This window comes from Triticum aestivum, chromosome 3B (genome assembly GCF_018294505.1).
Source record: "Triticum aestivum cultivar Chinese Spring chromosome 3B, IWGSC CS RefSeq v2.1, whole genome shotgun sequence".
Classification (NCBI taxonomy): domain Eukaryota; kingdom Viridiplantae; phylum Streptophyta; class Magnoliopsida; order Poales; family Poaceae; genus Triticum; species Triticum aestivum.
The window spans coordinates 424,060,538-424,080,852 of NC_057801.1; the positions used below are offsets into that span (position 1 = coordinate 424,060,538).

General features: G+C 46.7%; 1 protein-coding gene across 5 annotated transcripts; it reads left to right on the top strand.

The window, feature by feature from the left end:
• The first annotated feature begins 11,277 nt into the window (after positions 1 to 11,277).
• Positions 11,278 to 13,423, top strand: LOC123070170 (uncharacterized). Of its 5 annotated transcripts, none has more exons than XM_044493215.1 (3): positions 11,279 to 12,072; positions 12,573 to 12,761; positions 12,831 to 13,423. In XM_044493215.1, exons 1-3 carry the CDS (start codon positions 11,867 to 11,869, stop codon positions 12,874 to 12,876), a joined length of 441 nt encoding a protein of 146 aa, XP_044349150.1. In that variant the 5' UTR covers positions 11,279 to 11,866; the 3' UTR covers positions 12,877 to 13,423. The 5 variants fall into 5 exon arrangements, 2 of the variants coding, with proteins under 2 accessions (XP_044349150.1, XP_044349148.1); XR_006433497.1 differs by having other exon boundaries at positions 11,280 to 12,478; positions 12,853 to 13,423; XR_006433498.1 differs by having other exon boundaries at positions 11,281 to 12,478.
• The last annotated feature ends 6,892 nt before the right edge of the window (positions 13,424 to 20,315 follow it).

A 20,315-nucleotide genomic window follows, 5' to 3' on the forward strand; every position in this document is an offset into this window, starting at 1 on the left:
GATCTGCGGAACCCGCCGTTCTCTCTGACTAAGCTCCAACGCGGTAGGGCCTACACCACTTGATCGCTACCGCAGTATGGGCAAATCCCGCCCGCCGCCACCCTCCTAATTACATCCCAATGACCCCCGAGTATCCCCTCCGGCCTTGCTCCACTGCCCATCTTACCACGTCGCTGCATGTGGAAAATCTTGCATGTGGATCTTCCCTAGTTCTTTGCCCAAAACGTAGCTCGCCCGGCGTACTTTCCATATTGGAATCTCGTCCTCACAATGTTTTAGATAAACACAACTGTGTTGTTATCTTCCCTTAGGACAAGGAATATGCTTCTTTTTTTCGTCGTATGTGTCATCAACTGTTTTCGTCGTATGCTTCTTATTGCAAATAGGGCTATCCATTTGACCTCGTTGCTATTGCGATCTTTTGGTGAACTGCACAAATCACTTTTTTCTTAAGAGTGTTTTGTGCAGTTGTACTAAAATGTCACACGGGCAATGTCTCTACATTTCAGTGCGACTCCACAAAGGGAGATTGGTTTTGCTCTATCCTCCTCATCCAACTCTGAGCCTAATATTCTCCAACTATTTACTTAATCTTCTCCAACTAGTTAGTATGAAGAGAGACTGCAAAGGTGACCGGCTTCTATTTGTGTGTTTATTGTTTCATCAACAATCCTCTATTATTGTAATCACACTCAAAATCTTTGGAACAAGGACGCTCAACTCTATTTTAGTGGAACTACACAAAATGATCGGAAAGTTGCATGTTCTTGATAGCTACTTTTTTTCCAACATGCCTTATTGATTTAGACAGAGCTGGGGGGAAGTTGCTGCCAGTGGAGCATGGATCAATTTTAATTTAACACCTTCTCACAACTTTGTCTTCAGTTGGATGTAAATATTAGCTTTGATCTGCTAATCATTGAGATGTATTAGCAAGGAAGTTAGTTTTTTTAATTTTTTTCAAAAGAGCATGGATGGCAAGACACACGAAACAAAAGCTAAGCTCAGAGCATTGTACAATTTCATGTTGCTGGAAAATTATTTGTATAGTACGTCAATTATGTAAACAAATGCTGGAAGCTTGATAGCATTGCCAGAAGCCTCTTCAGATCCGGGTCCATGTGCCATGCACAAAATTATATTCCCTCCATTCCTAAATATTTATCTTTTTAGAAATTTCAAATGGACATATTTTAGAGTGTAGATTCACTCATTTTTCTTCGTATGTAGTCACTCGTTGAAATCTCTAGAAAGACAAATATTTATGAATGAAGGGAGCAGTGCACAACCGCATGGGAGACTCAGCCAGGTCGTTGCGCCGCACTAATAGTGAGTAATGAGCAGTCAAATCATAAGCCCCGCCTTTCCCACTAAAAGTTGCTCGGAAGAAGCAACCATCAATACGCTCTTCTTTGAATCCGCTCATACTACTCCCTCCATCATTGTTTATAGAGCATGCTTCAACAATCTCTAGGACCAAGGCGACTCACGATCGGCCTGAAAAATAGCATTGGTAGTTATAGCACGACGTCTATTACTAGAGGAAATAATGCATACACACATGCATGCAGTGCTTCCACCCCGGGTACACACATGCATGCACTTACTCCACTCCGCGTACACACCTACATCGAGAGAAAACCATGGACTTGATTGCGGTTACCACACCCTAATTAACTGAGCATTAAACCAAACGCGTCTAAAATCTCTATGGTGGTGGAAATGCATGAAGAGAAATGAATGAGAATGAAGCGGGCCCTGTAAACTCACACGGAGGGAGTGGTATGAAGGTGCAAAACCAAGTATGCGTATGGCCAGTCGGTCAACGCACTTCCTCTTGGCATATCACTGACATGTGGGACCAGAGTGTGAGCAAACCAATCTCAATTGGCGGAAAAATGGCCAACCCGCCATTCCTTGAGAGAGATGAGCGAGAACACACAGACAGGCTTGCATGGAGGCCGAGATATATTCAAGCATTGTTGACCGATATCATCATTTTATTGGGCTGTGATTTTTCGCATTTCTCCCGAATAAATGTGTACTTTATCAGAGATTAAAATAAAATAAGAGTACAGATGCTCCACCATGCGGTTCCTAGTACCTGTATACTAGTAGTAGTACTACTCGTACTACTAAACCTTGCGCTTGGCTCTTTGCCTCTTTGGGAAGTCGAACAATGATGGTACTATAGTGTATCCCTCTGGCAATCTGACACCGAATGAACTGTTGCACGTCCATCGCCTAGGCGAGGGTAGGTTGCATTAGTCAAAAGCTTCTCATCGTCCTACGAGCTTCACCTTGTCCTGCAAGCTTTTCCTCGTTCTGCGAGTTGACGGGACACACCAAAAAGTAGTGCTAGTCCATACTCCCTCCTTTTTGGTTAATATGGCTTAATATTTTTGCGGGTAAATGAGAGAGCTTTATTCATATATAAGCATTCTTAGGACGATCAGCCAAGAGACTGGTCACTAGGAAGCAAGGTACCCCGCAAAAAAGAAGAAGGAAGCGAGGTGTTTCATCAAGCCAGCTCTTGGTCACATTCAAAGTGCAGCAAGCATGGTTCGCACAAAGAGACGTCGCAAGGTTTGCTGACCTGTTTACATGCTGAATAACAAAAAAAGAGAAAATATTACCGAGCGCTCCTATTTCTAACAGGATAGGAGCCAGAATTAAGCGAGAATTGTGGTGAGTGTTCCATGCAATCAACTTTCATTATCACATGCGAGTACGCTCGAAGAGATCCAAATGTGTTGAAGATTGCTTTATCACAGATTAAAATAAAATAAGAGTGCATACGCTCCACCATCTGGTTCCTAGTAGTAAATACCTGTATAGTAGTACTAGTAGTACTATGTAATACTAGTACCCGGAGTAGTCAACTTTGCGCTTGGTTGTTCGCCTCTTCGGAAAGTCGAACAATAATGGTACTAGTATAGTGTATGCTTCTGGCAATCTGACACCGAATTAACTGTTGCACATCCACCGCCTGAGCGAGGGAGAACCTGCATTAGTCAAAAGTTTCTCATTGTCCCGCGAGCCACTGCGTGCAAGCTTCTCCTGTCCTGCAAGCTTCTCCTCGTTCAGCAAGTTGATGGGACACAACAAAGTAATGCTAGTCCATACTGCCTCCTTTCCGATTAATATGGCTTAATTTGAAACGAGATAAATACACTATCTATCATTGTATATTTGTAAAAATACGGTCAGTGGACTTTATAATACGCTCATTGTGGTCAATATATACATTTTCCGGTGTTTATACGGTCACTAGCTCACCCTGGCTGAGTATGTGTGTGCATGCACGTGTAGGTTGAGCACTTGAGCGTAACCGTGTGTGTTCCTCATGTGCTCGGACATGCATGGCTTAGGGCATCGCGCGCGTTTTTGCATCCATGTGTACGTGTGACTGTTGCATGCATGCACGAGGTTGTAGTCCCTCACATTCACATGTTCATAAGTCAATGCTTTGTCAAAACATTGCATGCAAGGTTTAGCAATTCGTTCTTCATGCATGCATTCTCAATATTAATACATTGGTAAAGACAATTTCTTGAGGAAAACGATCCCATGAATTGAGTACAAGGGGGACCAATAAGCCAGGACGAAGGGAGTACTAGTACTGAACTACGTAACAACGTGCAGTAATAAAATTCCTCTATGCGCATCATGTCTACATGTCATGCATGAAAATAGAGATAAGCACAAGTGAGAGTCAGGAACGGTAATACACGTAGGGGGAGTACGTGTAGGGCCACTCAGGAGCAGTCAAATCACACGGTAAGTTAGTCGGAAGAAGCAACCATCATTTCACTCTTCAATGACACGTACAGAATATAAATGGTTGATATGGAGAGAAAACAAAAACTGCCCCACTATATATACACTAGCAGGAGCCTAAGGTACAATCCTGCTTGCTTGGGTTGCTCTCTTCACAAGCATAGAACGACGATGGCCACACCATTGGTCACAGATCCGGCATGATCCCGCCGCTGGGGGGAAGGGAACGATGTTCTGCGTAGACACGGTCAATAGCGGCGAGGGAGAAAACCCACTGTCGGTGTGTCCCGGTCGGGGTCCCCGCGGTATGGGCTGATGCCGCCTCCCAACTGCCCTTCTAGCCACATCCCAACATCCCTAGTACAACTCCCTTTTGGAGCCGGCTTGCTCCACTGCCACAGCTCCCCACATAGCTCCATCTCCATGTGGATCTTTCTCTACTTCTACCGGCTTCTATTTGTGATGAGTTTATGTCTCATGAACTAGTGCGAGTACTATTATTCTAATCACACTTCTTCATTATCTTTGCCAATAGGGATGCTTAGCGCGATTTTAGTGGAACTGCACAAAAGCATTGTATGATCCGAGGGTGCCAGCCATCTTTCCTTCGAGAGGTTCTACCTAGCCAGGAAATTAAATCTGGTTTAGGGTTTAGGGTTTACGTCATAGTGACCCCATCAGTAGTTTTTTTGTACACACTCTCACAACTTTTCTTTATTGTGAAGTAAATATTGGCATTGATCTGTGAATCATTGAAATGCATCAGCATGCGTGTTAGTTTTCCTTTGTATTTGATGGAATGTTGTAATGGGGAAACCTTGGTGTCAGGATACATACATGAAACAAAATCATAAAGCTTCGTACTCTCTCCGGTCTATTTTTGTGTGTGTATAAGGCTACTCATAGTGGGGAGTATCATATACTAGCATCATGCATAAATTACATAGGGGGCAGAGGTAGTATGGGTCATGTGGTAAAATGTACTATTACGCAAAAAAAGACCGGAGGTGTCGCACAATGTCCAAGGAATATGGTGATAGTGGGAGGTGGGCCATGTAGTCACTGGGCTGCCGTATTTCGTACCCCTCCGGTGTAAGAGTGGATAAAGTTACTTTTATCACATAATAAATAAATAAGAGTGCATGCGCTCTACGACGCTCTACCGCCGCAACAATAGTGACCAATGAACCACCAAATCACATAGAACCGGTATGGTTATTGGACGGAAGAAGCAAACCATCACACTATCTCTCTCATGCAGTACAGTATTCTTTTGGAAACCAACATTTTGTTTCGTTGGATCGCGCCATCGAGCAAAACCAACGTTTAAATCACGTTTGTCGTGTTCGTGTCTCACCCTCCTCCACGGCTCCACCCCACATGGTCGATTGACATGCCACTCACCGCAAACCGAGTATATGATAAGTTTCCCGCCTGCTTGTCGATGGATCGCGCCATGGAATACTAGCACTACTGGAAGACATTGACGAGGAGGGGGAGGACAGCTAGTTGTAGCACGGACTCCCAAGAACTTTTTACATGCATGTTGTGGTTGGGCGTGGAAACCTTTGAACGCGGAGCAGTCGCGTGCACCAGGAAGCGGCGCGGGCGACGCTCTCTCGGCCGGTGCGCTGCTTCAATGTCGGCGCCAGTGAGAGTTCGCGCCCGCTCTGGCCGGGCATGAATGCGGCACTGACCGTTTCGGACGGGAAGCACGTGCTGGTGATGAAGATGGTTCGGGTTGGCCAGGGCAGTCAAGAGCGGGCATGGTAGCAGTCCGGACGCACGCAAACATGAGATGTTGTACGTAAATATTGCTGTGTATATAATTAATAACGAAAATAATGTGCTAGTTGGGCAAATATGATTGGAGATGGAGATGGAGATGGCATTTTATGTAAACACAGATATGCATGTCTATGTCTATGTGTGTGTGCGCGACGACTCTCGCGAGTACTCGTACACACCATCGATGTCTCGTTATCTCACCCTCTCCATATCTAAACAAGATGACAGTATCCACTCTATCTCTCTCCTCACCGGTGGTCACAGATCCGTCTGAATCCTATCCGCTGCGGGAGGTCAGGAGGTGCAGCGTTGACGTTGTTGCCATCGGCCATGGAGGAAGCTGATGCGCACCGTCCTCTATGAGCCAACACTGGCGCGGACGTAGGTCCTCCACGCCCTTGTTCACTGTCGTCGCATGGGCAGATCCTGCCCGCCCACCTAAGCAACATCTCGCCCACCTGAGGTATAACTTCTTTGGATTTCATGCTTCATTGTACTGGTCCAGCTCCCCAGGTCACTGCATGCGGGTTTTCTTCTATGCCACTACTCCCCAGCTCTCCATGTACAGTAGCTAGGGTTCGTCGGCTGGTTCAACATCACCTATTTTTTTACTATTATAGAGGAAAGGCCACTCGAAAAGTTATCCTAGTTTATGCCTCGGTGGAGGTATACATGTTTTTTGACAAAAAGTACATGGTGATTTTGCGGTCATTGTCCATATGCTCCTATTGCTGCTGCTAATCTAATACTATCACTGGTTGAATAAAGCAATGCCCATGTTAAAGTGATGTCCCTCTTAAGTGATGTTGATGTCAATCCAGAGGCGTTAATAAATGCTTCTATCCTAATTTTTCTCTCGGGTATCCTGGTTTAGTTCCCATCAAGATAATCATGATGCTTCTGTTTGTTGGTGTACTTTTAATTAATTCTTATTGACAATTGAGATGTCGTTGTTAATCTTGTACCACTGCCAAAACAAAGTAACAACACTATATCCCTTTTTTATATTTTTGCAAACAATGATGTGTATCTCCATACCCGGGCATGTCTTCCTCAATTTTAGTGGAACTGCACAAAATTGGATGGCCATTGTTGTTCCGCCTCACTGTCCTCTGCCACGTGGTTCTTCCTTCCTCGAGCTTTATTACCGAGAAGAAACAGACCACAGTGAGGATTTGTCAAACTTCATTGGTGCCTCACCCAAACTTGATGCCAAATGGATGATGCATCACCACGATGACCTATCGATGGTCATGGTTGCATCTCATGGTTGCATCGGCTGGTGAAGCTGATCGATTTTCAACAAAAAACAAGCTGTCTTCCATTAGTGCTCTTCGCTTGTTACCCACAAAGATGATATCCTTCATCAGTTCACCTTGGTTGTGTTGGAGACGAAGTCGTCTTTCACGTTGGTGCAATTTTATCACACGGTTGGCTATGAACCAAATGTTTCCTCCAAGAAGCATCGATGTTGGTACTAAGAGCATAAGTTTTGTATTAATTTCTAAGTCTTCTCACAACTTTATCTTCATCTTCCCTTTAATTTTATTTGTCCATCTATTAACTAAATATGTGGTCAGAATTTGATTAAAAATATGGTGTGGACTAAAACCCGGATGGACGTAGTAGCCCTCTATTTTTATTTACTCTGCATATTAGATTTAACTGAAGTCAAACTTTGTAAAGTTTGACCAAGTTTAGGCTGAACACAACAAACCATAATTATTGAGAGAGGGCAAATTGTACATACTCTCAAACCTTTTCGATAATTGAAATTAAATTCTTTATTGGTAAACACTCTCACACCGTTCCGATAATTTGGCGCGTGTGTGGTTATTCAGTTAAGGGGGGGTAGTGTACCGCAGGTGAAGGACATGAAGTGCGACCAGGATGCGTGGATCGTTAGTTGATCGTAAGTAGTTTTCTTCACTAGTACGTTAAATAAAGAGTTTCATTTCGTACTTACATAATTTCAAACGATTGTTATGGAGAGAAAAAGAAAACCACTCCACTATATATTAGTAGTATACACGAGTACTATATAAGTACTATATAAGCTGGAGCCTCGGTGCTTGTTCGCTACAGTTTGCACTCTCCACACTCTCACCGAAATCCTTCAACATGCAACAACGAATCACTCCAAAGTTTCTATCGGAGAACGTAGGACGAAAACGTGCATCGACCCCTATGCATAGATTACCCCAATGTCACCTCGAGAATCCACGAGTTGAGTGCAAAAACATACATCAAGTGAATCAATAGGATGTCCACTACAAAAAGGACACATCTGTGACATTTTGGGCCGAATGATTTTTTATGTCATACTTATGACACTTTTATGACGATAATTATGACAAAACCCGGTATCATCATAGGTGTGGTGGGCTCCTACTTCCATGACAAAAAATCATGACAGCAAATGGGCTTTTCGTCCTAGGCGGGCCGGAGACGCACCTGCATGACATTCTTTGGGCCTTCAATGACGAAAAAAATCATGGTAGAAGCGAGGGCGAGGAAAATTTCAGGGAGTTCCTGGTTACGGCGGGTGGTCGAGGCCGAGGGATTCACGGAGGTTTCTGTGTTTCTCTCGTGTACGTGCGTATGTGCGAGGCGTTGGCTAACTGAACCCGAGCGATTGCACGTTACTGAACCCAAGCGATCGATCCCTTGGCTGTTAACTGAAACTGAGTGATTCATTCGCTGCTAACTGAACCCGAGCGATTCCTCCGCTGCTGCTGCTAACTGAACCCGAGCGATCGGTCACTGCTGCTTCTTACTGAAGCCGATCGAGCCCCCATCGAGACGTAGCCAGCCGGTGTTGGGTTGCCTCTCGATGAACAGTGACCGTTGCTACCGTGCGCGCGGTACGTAGAACGAGTCGAGACGTGGTGAGTTGAGCCGGTTGGTTGGCTGTGGATGAACAGTTCCTGGTGGGGGTTGGATGAATAGGACCCCGTGGTAGTAGGCCGTTGCCGCTAGATGAACAGGTCCCCGAGGAGGCCGCCGCACCCCAGCCGGTTGGGGGTGGATGAATAGGACCCCGTGGAGGCTCTATGAACAGCAGCCGATGGAGGTTGGATGAACAGTAGCCGTGGATGAACAATAGCCCATGGAGGCTGGAGGAGGTCGAATGTGGATGAACAGTAGCCCGTGGAGGCTGGAGCGAGGCAGTAGACAGTGGATGACCGTAGCGCTCCAACACAAGTCCGTTTCCTATGTTTGCGGGACGCCACACCCCTCCCGATCAACAGGACCCCGTTTCGACCGTAGGCACTCAAACATAAGTCTGTTTCCTCTGTTTTGTGGTACGCCAGACCCTTCCCAATGAACAGGACCCCGTATCGACCGTACGCGGTCGAACAGAAGGCCTGTTTCCTCTGTTCTGCGGTACGCCAGACCTCACTTCGGCTGTTTCATCCAAGCCGATTAGTTCCCGATTAACACGACGTATTCTGACCCAGTCGGTTGCCTCCCGATGAACACGATGTTGTTTCCTCCATTCTGACCCAGGCGGTTGGCTCGCCGTACACCTTCGAGACCATGTCTGTATGTACCTACGCAGCCGTATTTACTTTCTTGCAGCGTGGTTGTACGTATGTGTACATGTTTTAGACGGGACTTTGTGACATGCTATGTCCGCGGCTCTACTACGACATGTGTTGCTCCTTACTTGGCCACAGTTCATCGCTGCAGAGAGACTGATCGACCAGTATGTACATACACGTTCGCGACCAGACAGACGACGCTACGTACGCTTCGCCCGGGTGGGTCCCAGTTATTCCTTGCGTGCGAAGATATAGCTGGTGGGTCCCAGCTGTCAGGGAGGAATCTTTTTTTCTTAGTATGGACGCAATTCCTTGCATGCAAAGATGTAGCTGGTGGGTCCCAGCTGTCAGGAGGGAAACAATATTTTTCGCAAAATACGGTGGCCCGTCCGGTAATAAGGAGGCACTTCCTTGCTACGGCCGTGGACCCAGCTGTCAGTCTCTCTATGTACAGTACTCTTCCGATGGAAGTCGTTCCTTGACCATATTGACATGCCGCGCCGAGAGCACCAAGGCGGTGGACGACGGCGAGGCCTAGGAAGGGTATGATGCGGAGCCGGGGAAGACGCGGCAGTGGATGCACGCGTACATAGGAGTACGAGGGTTGACTGGTTCGGCTGTGGTGTGAGGCTGTCGTCATCGCAGAATAACAGGGGTTGTGGGTGACTAGAGGGATGGCCTGGCCAGTGGTTGGAGTAGGAGGGGGCGGTGAGGCCTGCGCGGCAACACAGCCGGCCATGAGAGGCAGGAGCAGGCGGCACGACCCATGATGGTTTGGGCGGCTGGAACAAGAAGACCAGAGGTTGTAGAAGCACGACAGCCGTTGGATCGCGATCGTACGGTCACTTCATCTAGAATCATTTATATTAACTAAGTTGACAAAGGCCTACGTCCGCGTCAACTTAGTAGGCCCACAAGTCAGCCTCCAAATATGGTGGGTCTCACCTAGCAGCGGGGGTCTTCATTTCTTTGTGCGTAATAAGGAGGCACTTGCGTGCAAAGAGATATAGCTGGTGGGTCCGAGTTGTTACCCGTGGGAATGTTTTTTTTTCGAAGTACAGAGGCCCTTCTGATGGTTCCCTGCTGTCAGGTGTAACCGAATTTTTAATGTTGTTAAATCCTATGTGCGTATCTTCCTATCATGGAAATATTGTATCGAAGATGAAGGAAAATGCTAGTCGCAGGTGTTTGTCCAGGAGTTATGTGTAAGTAATGTTATTCATGACAATTACTTTGCTTTGTCCCATACATTCTACCTCCATGATGGTTGTAATATAGCATATTTTCCCATTTTTCTCTATAGAGAAGGACCAATTTGGAAACTCGGGATGAGTTAACCTCTGCTAATACCTCTACTATCTTCAAGAATGCTTGGTGTTAGTATCAGAATTACCTGAAGAAAACGTACTTCAGTGGCAAAGAAACTCATCAAATTTCCTTACGTTCTCCCGAGACACATTTACTGGATGATGACTAGGAATGCCTTGTTCTGTACTGGTCCATAACCAAGAATGTAGTAAGGTCTAGGAGCTCATTTTTTTATTTTTAAGTACTATATGCCTGCATCTTACTGTACTCTGTTCATGTAGAACAAGTTGCTTAAACCTGAAGAACAACTGTTCTCATTTAAGATTCCATTGCTATCGTGCATTCTGCTTTGCTCTTGTATCATTGTATTTACTCATAAAAAACTTATTTTTAAATTAAAGGATCCAATCGAAACTCCAATGGCACAACAGGTATGTTTACGCATGTTTTTTTAAGAGGTTTGCTCTTATAAATAGCTCTGTTGATTTCAATTTTAATTGTGTATACAGTTGACTTCTCATATCATGCACATTACTAGCATCACAACAGAGCCAATAATGTTGTTGTACATGTAGACGCATGGTACCCATCTGAAATCTTGTTGTCCGTATAGTTTCCCACGCTTTGTATTCTTTTAGTGTTCCTTTGTCTTGAACTGATATGATTTGAACCATGTCTCTATTTTAATTTGGTAAGATAATGCAATGACCATAAGACATATATATATATATATATATATATATATATATATATGATAACACCCCTTAAGAGTCTATTCTGCTAACACTTTCCCTTATTCTGATAACACCCACGTCAAGCCTATAACGGACCGAAAACAAAAACAGACGGAACCGAACAGCCCCACACCACACCCCGAACTGCATGACCAAGGAAAAAAAACCTCCTCCACCTTATCTCTGCCCCGGGCCGCATGAACCACCAACTCCTTTCCTCCCTTCCTCTCCATCGCCACAACTATGCGCCTCGCCGTTGTAGCCCACCTCCCACCTCCCCGGCGCGCTCCCCCCACCTCCCCTGGTGTTAACCGCGCTGGCCACCACCCGCGCCGGCACGCCACCACCGGCGCCTTCTTCCCGCGTGCTGCCAGCGGCATGGAGGCGCGCCGCCGGAGCACCTAGGCCCCGGCATCGAATCCGGGCAGCAGCGCGCCGCCGCGCCTCTGTTTCCTCTATCTACATGGCCTCCCGCGTACAAGCTCTCGACCAGGATCCCGCGCTCACCGCCGGCGAACACACCTCCAGTCCACCCTGCCAACCAGCGCTGATCTCCTGCAACCCCGCCCTGCCCGCGACCTTCCTCCCCTTGCCGGCGAGCCTCCCTCCCTCGGCTACCTCCTAGCATGAGCTAACGCCGGATCCAGGCCGCACCTGGGATCCACTTTGTCCCCACACTCCACTGCGTGGCCCCAGCAGCGCCGCTCGAACATGCCCCGCACTCCACTGCGCGGCCCCAGGTGCACCGACCGAGCGACGGATTCGGCCCCGCCACGGCGCCTAGGCGACGGATCCCTCTTGGATCACGTCGGATCAAGGAACTGCTGCTCCAGTGTCTTGTGGGCGAGAAGGCGCACAGAAGGGGTCGGGGCTAACGTCCCTCACCTCTCTTGCAGTCCACCGTCGTCGTCAAACAGGTGCGATTACCTGATGTGTCGAGCGAGGGGACACCCCTGGCCTCCTCCTTTCCTTGTCATCGCACGCGCATGCCACAGCCACACCAGCCCGGGATCCCCCCTCCTATCCTCTCCCTGTTGTTCTCCGATGAGGGCGAGTAGCTGAGCCTACCTGACGTAGGTCGATTGGGTCATCCTCTCTGGCTTGAGCAGCCCAATGCCATTGTTGGAGCATTACACAGCAGCAGGTGTGTGCAGCCACCATCGACTTCCCGCGGGGAAGAGATCCCTCGGCCATGCCACATCCGCCCCTGGGATTCAGTTTGCCAGAGCACCCCTCGCAGCTCTCTCTTCGCCGGAGAACTATGGCAGTGTGCCGGCTTGCAGTTCGGTCATGAGTTCAGTGCAGCACAGACGGCGATGCCATGTAGTTTGCCATCCAAATCCCATCCAGGGTTGTTGCTATTCAGAAGCATTTTCTTGTGTTTTTTAGAAAATTTGATGAGTTGTTTTGGATGCAGTGCAATTCAGAAGCTTGTGTGCAGTCTGGTGACCACGGACGTGCGGCTCACTAGCATTAGATGCACTTCAGTGCTCCTGTGGGTGCAGTTCATGAGCGCGCCGGCGATGACGGCAGCAATGCAGTGCACTCCGGTAGTTGCTGTGGTGCACTCTGGTGGTCGTTGTGGTATAGCTCAGTGGCTGGCCAGGTGAGGTTTTCTTTTCCTCTGCGTGTGGTTAATCTGAGCACCAGCTTCATCGCCTCAGTGCTTTTGTAGTGTGTTCCATTTTTTTTTGCAGTTCCCTGGTCATGCAGCTTGGTGACGTGCCAGGTGCAGTCAGCTGAGCGACACTCTTCTCCAAGCAAGAAGAGGAGGGCGATCTTGGTTCCCTGTCCCAGTGCAGTAAAGGCGATGCGCCTGTGCGGTGCGGAGCACATGTGCAATTCCGTCGGCCATGCGTGTAGTACAGGTCGCATAGTGGTGTAGTTCGCCGCTGAACCCGTGTTGTAGTTTTATGGCACCCTGCGTGTGTGTGATGCAGTTTGGCGTCTCCCTCGGGTGGACGCATAGCTGCACTCCAGATCGCCCAGTACTGCAACTCCTTCCTTCCTTTTACTTATTTTTTCTAGGAAAGGAAGTGGTGCAGTTCGGTTGGATGTCCCGTTGGTGTTTGACCTTGTGCCATTTCAGATCATATTGTGCAGTGCGACATGAGTTTCTCTGCTTGGGGTGCTCCGGGTACTTCAGTTGGGATACTCGGAGATAAAAATTTATGTGTACAGTATATAGTTGTATGGCTGTGTAAAAAAATATGAATTTGTGTGTTGAGCATTCTGAAGCGCTGATGTTATATTTTTACTTTGAGAAAATATGATGTGGTCCATTATGTGGTGGTTGGTAGTTTAATTTGCAAGAAGGGAGAAAAAGAAATTCACGTGAGAGCTTCACTTCTTTTTTGAATGAAGATTGTCTTTGTGGGACGATCAAAAAATATGGATTTGAGGTTCATTAACAAAAATTAATGTTCACTTCTGAGAGTGTTACAGTGCATTTTCAGAAGTGTGGTTCACTTACACCCTAGGTGAAGCGCAAAAAAATAAATCGTTAGGGAAACGACAAAAATAGTAATGAGGTTCACTTTCATATAAGTCGCGATTCACTTGCCCTTGTCTCTGCGGTGCACTATCATTCATAAAAAAAGTTGGAAAAAAGACAACAAAAACTCGTCTGAGAAAAATTTACGTTCAACAAAAGAAACTATGAAGTTCACTTGATCGTTTGATGCAGTGCGGTTTTCTATCTGATGCAGTACATACGACAATTTTGGTGTCGCGAAAAAACAGAGTGCCCGCATTTCGTTAAAATCAAAATTACTCTTAAACCGTAAGGAATCACAGAGTTCTACATGAAAAAGCTCTGCCACATTGATATCTCTCCAATGACGTATAATTTGAATTATTCCAATCAGCCGTTTGTGAAAATTTCACGAAAAATGGCCACTGCCACTCATCGTCAGCCGCACCATTTTCAAAATTAACATAAAATCGTAAGGAATCTCAAAAACATTTCAACATATGGAAGTTGCGCCTCGTCCATACCTTTCCAACGGCATATCACACGCCTCGTTTTGACAAACGGTTAAAAAACTGTAACGAAAACAATACAGAAAAATTCATTTTAAAAAAAAAAACACAATTCCGTGAATTAGTAAATTTGAAATTGCTGTTAAACCGTAATGAATTAGAGAAAATAATACATATAAAAAATATGCGCCTCGACGATATCTTCCCAACGGTGTATGATTTGCTTCGTTCCGACGAGCGGTTTAGAAAAAATCAGGAAAAAAATGCTCGCTACCACTCGTCATGGGCCACACCTTTTTCAAAACTGCTCTTAAACCATGTGGAATCTCGAAAAGTGTTCAACATATCGAAGTTGCGCCTAATCCATAGCTTTTCAACGGGATATTACACGTCTCATTCCAATAAACAGTTAAAAAACTAAAGCAAAAACAGTATCGAAAAAACAACGCGTGCAGTTTTTTCTGACGAGAAGTTTACTCGTGTGAGTACTGCAGCACACTTGGTTCAAACAATGACATGCACTTGCATTGAGCGTGTAGTGCATTGAGCGTGTAGTGCAGAAGTGTTATCAGAATAACTATTCTGATAACACTTCCGCACTGCACGCTCAACACAAGTGCACGTCATTCTTTGAACCAAGTGTGTCGCGGTACTCATTCTGATAACACTTCTGCACTACACGCTCAACGCAAGTGTACGTCATTCTTTGAACCAAGTGTGCTGCAGTACTCACGCGAGTGAACTTTGTGTCGGAAAAAATTGCACACATTGTTTTTTCGGTACTGTTTACGCTCTAAATTTTTAACCGTTTATCGGAACGAGGCGTATAGTATATCGCTGGAAAGCTATTGATTAGGCGCAACTTCGCCATGTTGAACACTTTTCGAGATTCCTCGCGATTTAAGAGCAGTTTCAAAAATGGTGCGGCGGATGACGAGTGGTAGCGAGTGTATTCTTGTGATTTTTTTCTAAACGCTCATCGGAATAAAGCAAATGATACGCCATTGGAAAGATACCATCGAGGCACATCTTTTGATATGTATTATTTTCTCTAATTCGTTACGGTTTAAGAGCAGTTTCAAATTTACTAAATTGCGGAATTACGTTTTTTTGATTTTTTTGCAATTTTCGGTACTGTTTTCGCACTAGTTTTTGAACCGTTTGTCAAAATGAGGCGTGTAATACGTCGTTGGAAAGCTATGGACAAGGTGCAACTTTCATATGTAGAAATGACTTTGAGATTCCTTATAATTTTAATTTAATTTTGAAAATCGTGCGGCGGACAACAAGTGGCAGCGGCCGTTTTTCGTGATTTTTTCTACAAATCGGTTGTCGAAATGATTCAAATGATATGTCATTGGAAAGATATCGACAAAACACAACTTTTTCATGTAGAACACTCTCTCTAATTCCTTACAGTTTAAGAGCAGTTTTAAATTTACCAAAACGCGGACACTATTTTTCGCGACACCCAAATCGACATGGGTACTTCATCCGACTGAAAACCGCACTGCATCGGATGAAAAACCACACTGCATCAGACGTGTTAGAGAACTGCATGGTTTATTTTATTCAAACGTAATTTTTTCAAGGACGAGAAAGTAGAGTGCACTTCACATTGGGTGTAAATGAACCACAACACTATCAAGAAGTGATCCGCATTACTTTTTTGTGGTACATAAATTTTCCTAAACGAGGTGGAGTGCATTTCATGTCGAGTGTTGGTGAACCGCAAGACTATGAAAAGTGAGCCTTGAGACTACCGTAAACGGGGTGTACTGCATGAGACAGAAAACCACACTTATTTAGACTAAAAACCGCACTTCATTGGCAAACAAGTGCACTACATGATTTCTTTTTTGCGGGATGTAAATTTTCCCAAGCGAGGTGGAGTGCACTTCTTTAGACTAAAACCCGCACTTCATCGGATAGACAAGTGCACTGCATGATTTTCTTTTGTCGGACGTAAATTTTCTTAGACGGAAAGTGGGGTGCGCTTCACATCGGACGTAATTGGACCTCAACACTTCTGAAAGTGAACCGCGACGGAACCGAAAGGGAACTGCATGCCATTTTTGTTGACCTTTTTCATACTTAATATTTTTCTACGAGCGTAGACCAAACGCGTGGACCGTATGGACGAAGCGAGTGAACCGTAGTGCATCAAGAAGTGAACCACATTAGATTTTCTGCCCTTTCATGTTTGGGAGTAAGTGAATCACATTGCAATGTCGACCAAATCAAAAACAACAAATCACACGCACTGCTTCAACTCAAAAACCACACTGCAATGTCGACCAAGTAACTGCACATGGGTTTCACTGTACTGCTTTTTTCTATGATTCTTAAACCAGGTAGGTGATACGTGTTTTTGTTCTTGAGCCCGAGTGAGCTTCCAGAGAGTTCAAAATGAACTCCCACACATATAAAAAGTGCAGTGCATTGTGCCATTGATGCAAATTGCAGCATGCCCGCCGAGGAACCGCACTACATTTCACAAACAAAAAGGAACCACACTGCAGCACCATGGGCAACCGATCCCAGGTGAACGACACCTGGCTCCCAGCGCCCTCGTGTGGTCGCCGGTGCCTACTTTTTTCACCAAGAGAGCTCAATCGAGCCTTTTCCTGCTCAAAACAATACGGCGTTGCCGCCAACCGCGGAAAAACAAAAAAGTGAGCGAGACAAACTTAAAACAAAAACAACCTTTTTTGTTCGGAAATGCACTTCCTTTTAAACTGCAGGCGAACAAAAGGAGAGAAGCTACAGGTGAGGGTGCCCGCACGCATGGACGAGCTGCATTGCACGCCAGGGAGAGCTACACTGCACAGTTTGCACGCCAGAGCATGCTGCACAGCATGCTGGTGGCACTGCACGCCAGGGTGAGTTGCACTGCACAGTCTGCATGCCAGAGCGAGCTGCACAGCACGCTGGTGGCACTGCACACCAGGGAGGGTCACAGAACTGCATGCCATCGTACGTCGTACTTCACACCATCACTGGCCGAACTGCACGTGAGCCGCCGGGGATGGACATGCACTGGACCTCACCGGAGGTAGTTTGCAGGGAGAGGAGGAAGAAGGAAATGAGAGAGAGGACGACGTCTCGTAGGGGAGGGCAGAGAGCTCGACGCCACCATAAAGGAAGGAGCTGCAGGAGGATCCTGCCGTATCCGTCTCCAGGGAGGTGTGGGAGGGGAGAGGTGGTGGATCTTGCCGGATCCGTGACCGACTAGCACAGGAAAGGGAGGTGTAGGAGGATCCAGCCGGTGGGCAGGCACGGGGGGACGGATGTGGAGGAGGATGCCATCGGATCTATCATCGGGCAAGCACACTAGGAGGGGGTGGAGGAGGGTCCTGCCGGATCCATCGCCAGGCAGGCACGGGAGGACGGAGATGGAGGTGGATCCCGCCGGATCCGTTGCTGGGCAGACACGGTAGGAGGGGGTGGAGGAGGGTCCTGCCGGATCCGTCGCCGGGCAGACCCAGAGGTGGGAGGTGGAGGAGATGGGGACGACCGCTGCGCCGTGGGATCTAGGGCGCCAGCGGGGCCATCAAAGGAAGAAGGCGGTGGGGCTGGTCCTGAGCGGCGGTGCCGGAGGAAGGAGATGGTGGGGCGGGTCCTGAGCGACAGCGCCGGAGGAAGGAGGTGGTATGGCGGGGCCCGGGAGCTGGTGGGAGAGGAAGAAGGGAGGAAGGGGGTGGGCGCGGTAGTGTGGGGGCAGGGGCGGTGCTGGTGGTCACCGTGGTGGCGCGCCGGTGGGAGGGAGCAGATGCAGTGGGGTTCGTGGGTTTGGTGGTTGGATAGTGGGGTGCGGTGGTGTGGTTAGTTTGTAGCTACGAGTGGGTACGAGGTGTTATCAGAATAAGCGGAGGTGTTAGCAGAATAAGGTCTTAAGAGGTGTTATTAGAATAGACCCACCCTATATATATGTTTGTTTGTTTGTTTGATGCTTTTATTATGTACTACTTGGCAATAGAAGACTTGTACATGCTAAACCTGTTATTTGTCTGCTTGTTTCTTCTTTTAGAATGCTGACAAAATATTGGGGAAGAGTGCCTTATTAAGCAATAGTAAAGGAAGTAATGGAGATAAGGTTCGGGATAGTGAGACATCCTTGTTGGTCTCAAACAAAGCTGATAAAACAGTTAAGGAAAACTATCTTGAAGACAGCTAGACAACCCGAAAGTCTTGTCTTGGTTTAGTGTTTGAGTTACTGGCCACTACCGCTGGCACAAGCTATTCAAACTCACTGTCTGAATCAGTTCGATTTCTTGAGTCTCAACTACAAGCTGAAAGACATCGATCAGCTATGCTGCAACAAGATGCCGAAGGACCGCGGAAGTCCCTGGAGCATTCAGATGCATACTTTCTGGTGCAACCGCAAGCGTTGGAGGATTTTAGCGCCAAACAGTACAAAGCTAATAAGCTTGCTAAGCTTATTGCCAGCATGGTGGATACCTAGGATAACGTTTCTTGAGCTCTTCTGAAGTTGTTTCAGTTATGGACTTGTTTTTCTGCCGCATTTATTTGCACTGCTGGGCAATATAGACGGCCAGTGTATGTAATATTGTCTTGTTTAGTTGTTTTCTTGTAGTCACTTCAGTTCTTTTTCCGCTTTTTTCTAGTGGCCACAACAACCTACTTTTATAACTAGGCCATAATAACCATGGCAAAACATGGACTATTGTAATCATGGTCCTGCTATCCTCCACGGGTTGTACGATCCATGGGCCTTCTATGGGTCGTAGGATCCATGGGCTTTCTACGGGCCGTACGATCAATGAGCCTTCTATGGGCCATAGGATCCACGGGCCTTCTACGTCCCATGATATCGACGGGCCTTCTACGGGCCGTCTAATCTATGGGCCTTGTACGGGCCGTATAATCATTTTGCCAAACATGGGCCGTACTATTCGTGGACCAATAATGGTCCGCAAAATGGGCCGTAAACGAGCTAGAGTGGAAATAGTATGTTTTGTGGCCTGACCATAACGGGCCGTTAATAGGTCGTATTTGATGATGCTATGAAAACGGCCCAATGAATTAACGGGCCACAAACAGACTGACTGTAACCATGGGCTGAATTTGTCCCACAAGCAGAAAAGGACAGTAATGGGCCGTAAGTAACCGAATGCTGGAAATGAGCCCAAGAATAAATGGGTCCTGAGAAGGCCAAAAGGTAACACGGGCTAGAAACGGCCCAACGGAATAATGGGCCGCTAATGGGTATAAAGCGATACACTGTTCATTACGGGACAGTTTCACCACGAGCCGTTAATGGGCAAAGAGTTACAAAGGGACTCATATGGGCCAAAAGATGTCATGGGCCGTACATGGACCTGAAGTTACAACGGGCTGGAATCATATTGGATGGCCCAAATGACGCTACTAGGCGGTAGGCCGTAACGGGTCATGAGTTAGCGGGCTGTAAATGGGCTATATGCGAACAAGCCGTTAACAGGCTTTCCGTGGGCTCGCCCACTATCTTTTTAACCAAGTCAAACGAGCCGACCTTTTCACCGGAATGGGCCTCTGTTGCGCCATGCCACGTGTCGACGTATCATAGGCACCTTCAATCCAATGAGTGGATGACATCTGTCCCAACGGTGAGCCGACACGTGGTTCCTCCGGCCAATGAGAAATTTACATGTGGAAAATCCCCATTGGTCGTGGCTGTTAGCGGGTTATCGGATCCAAAACTAGACCCGGTAGCTTCAGGTGACCCGTTACGATGGATGCCACGTGTCGGTCACCCTTGACGAAAGCACTTCCGTGACGCGCGATTTATCGTCATGGAAGTGGACACTTCCATGATGATAATTTTGGTAATGTCATGGAAAACTTCTACGACAACACAGGTATGACTATCTTGATTCTGTCATAAAATTGTCATGGATGTACATGCATGACAGAAAACGTGACCTACCATGACAAACATGTATCATCACGGAGGTGTATTTTTTTGTAGTGATCCCATTGTCACCACAGATATCCCATCGCAAGACATACATCAAGTGTTCTGAAATCCAATACTCAATCCAACAAAACGAAACCTCAAAGAGCAAGACTCAATTCATCACAAGAAAGTAGAGGGGGGTAAACACCATATGATCCAACTATAGTAACAAAGCTCGCGGTACATCAATATCGTGCCAAATCAAGAACAAGAGAGAGA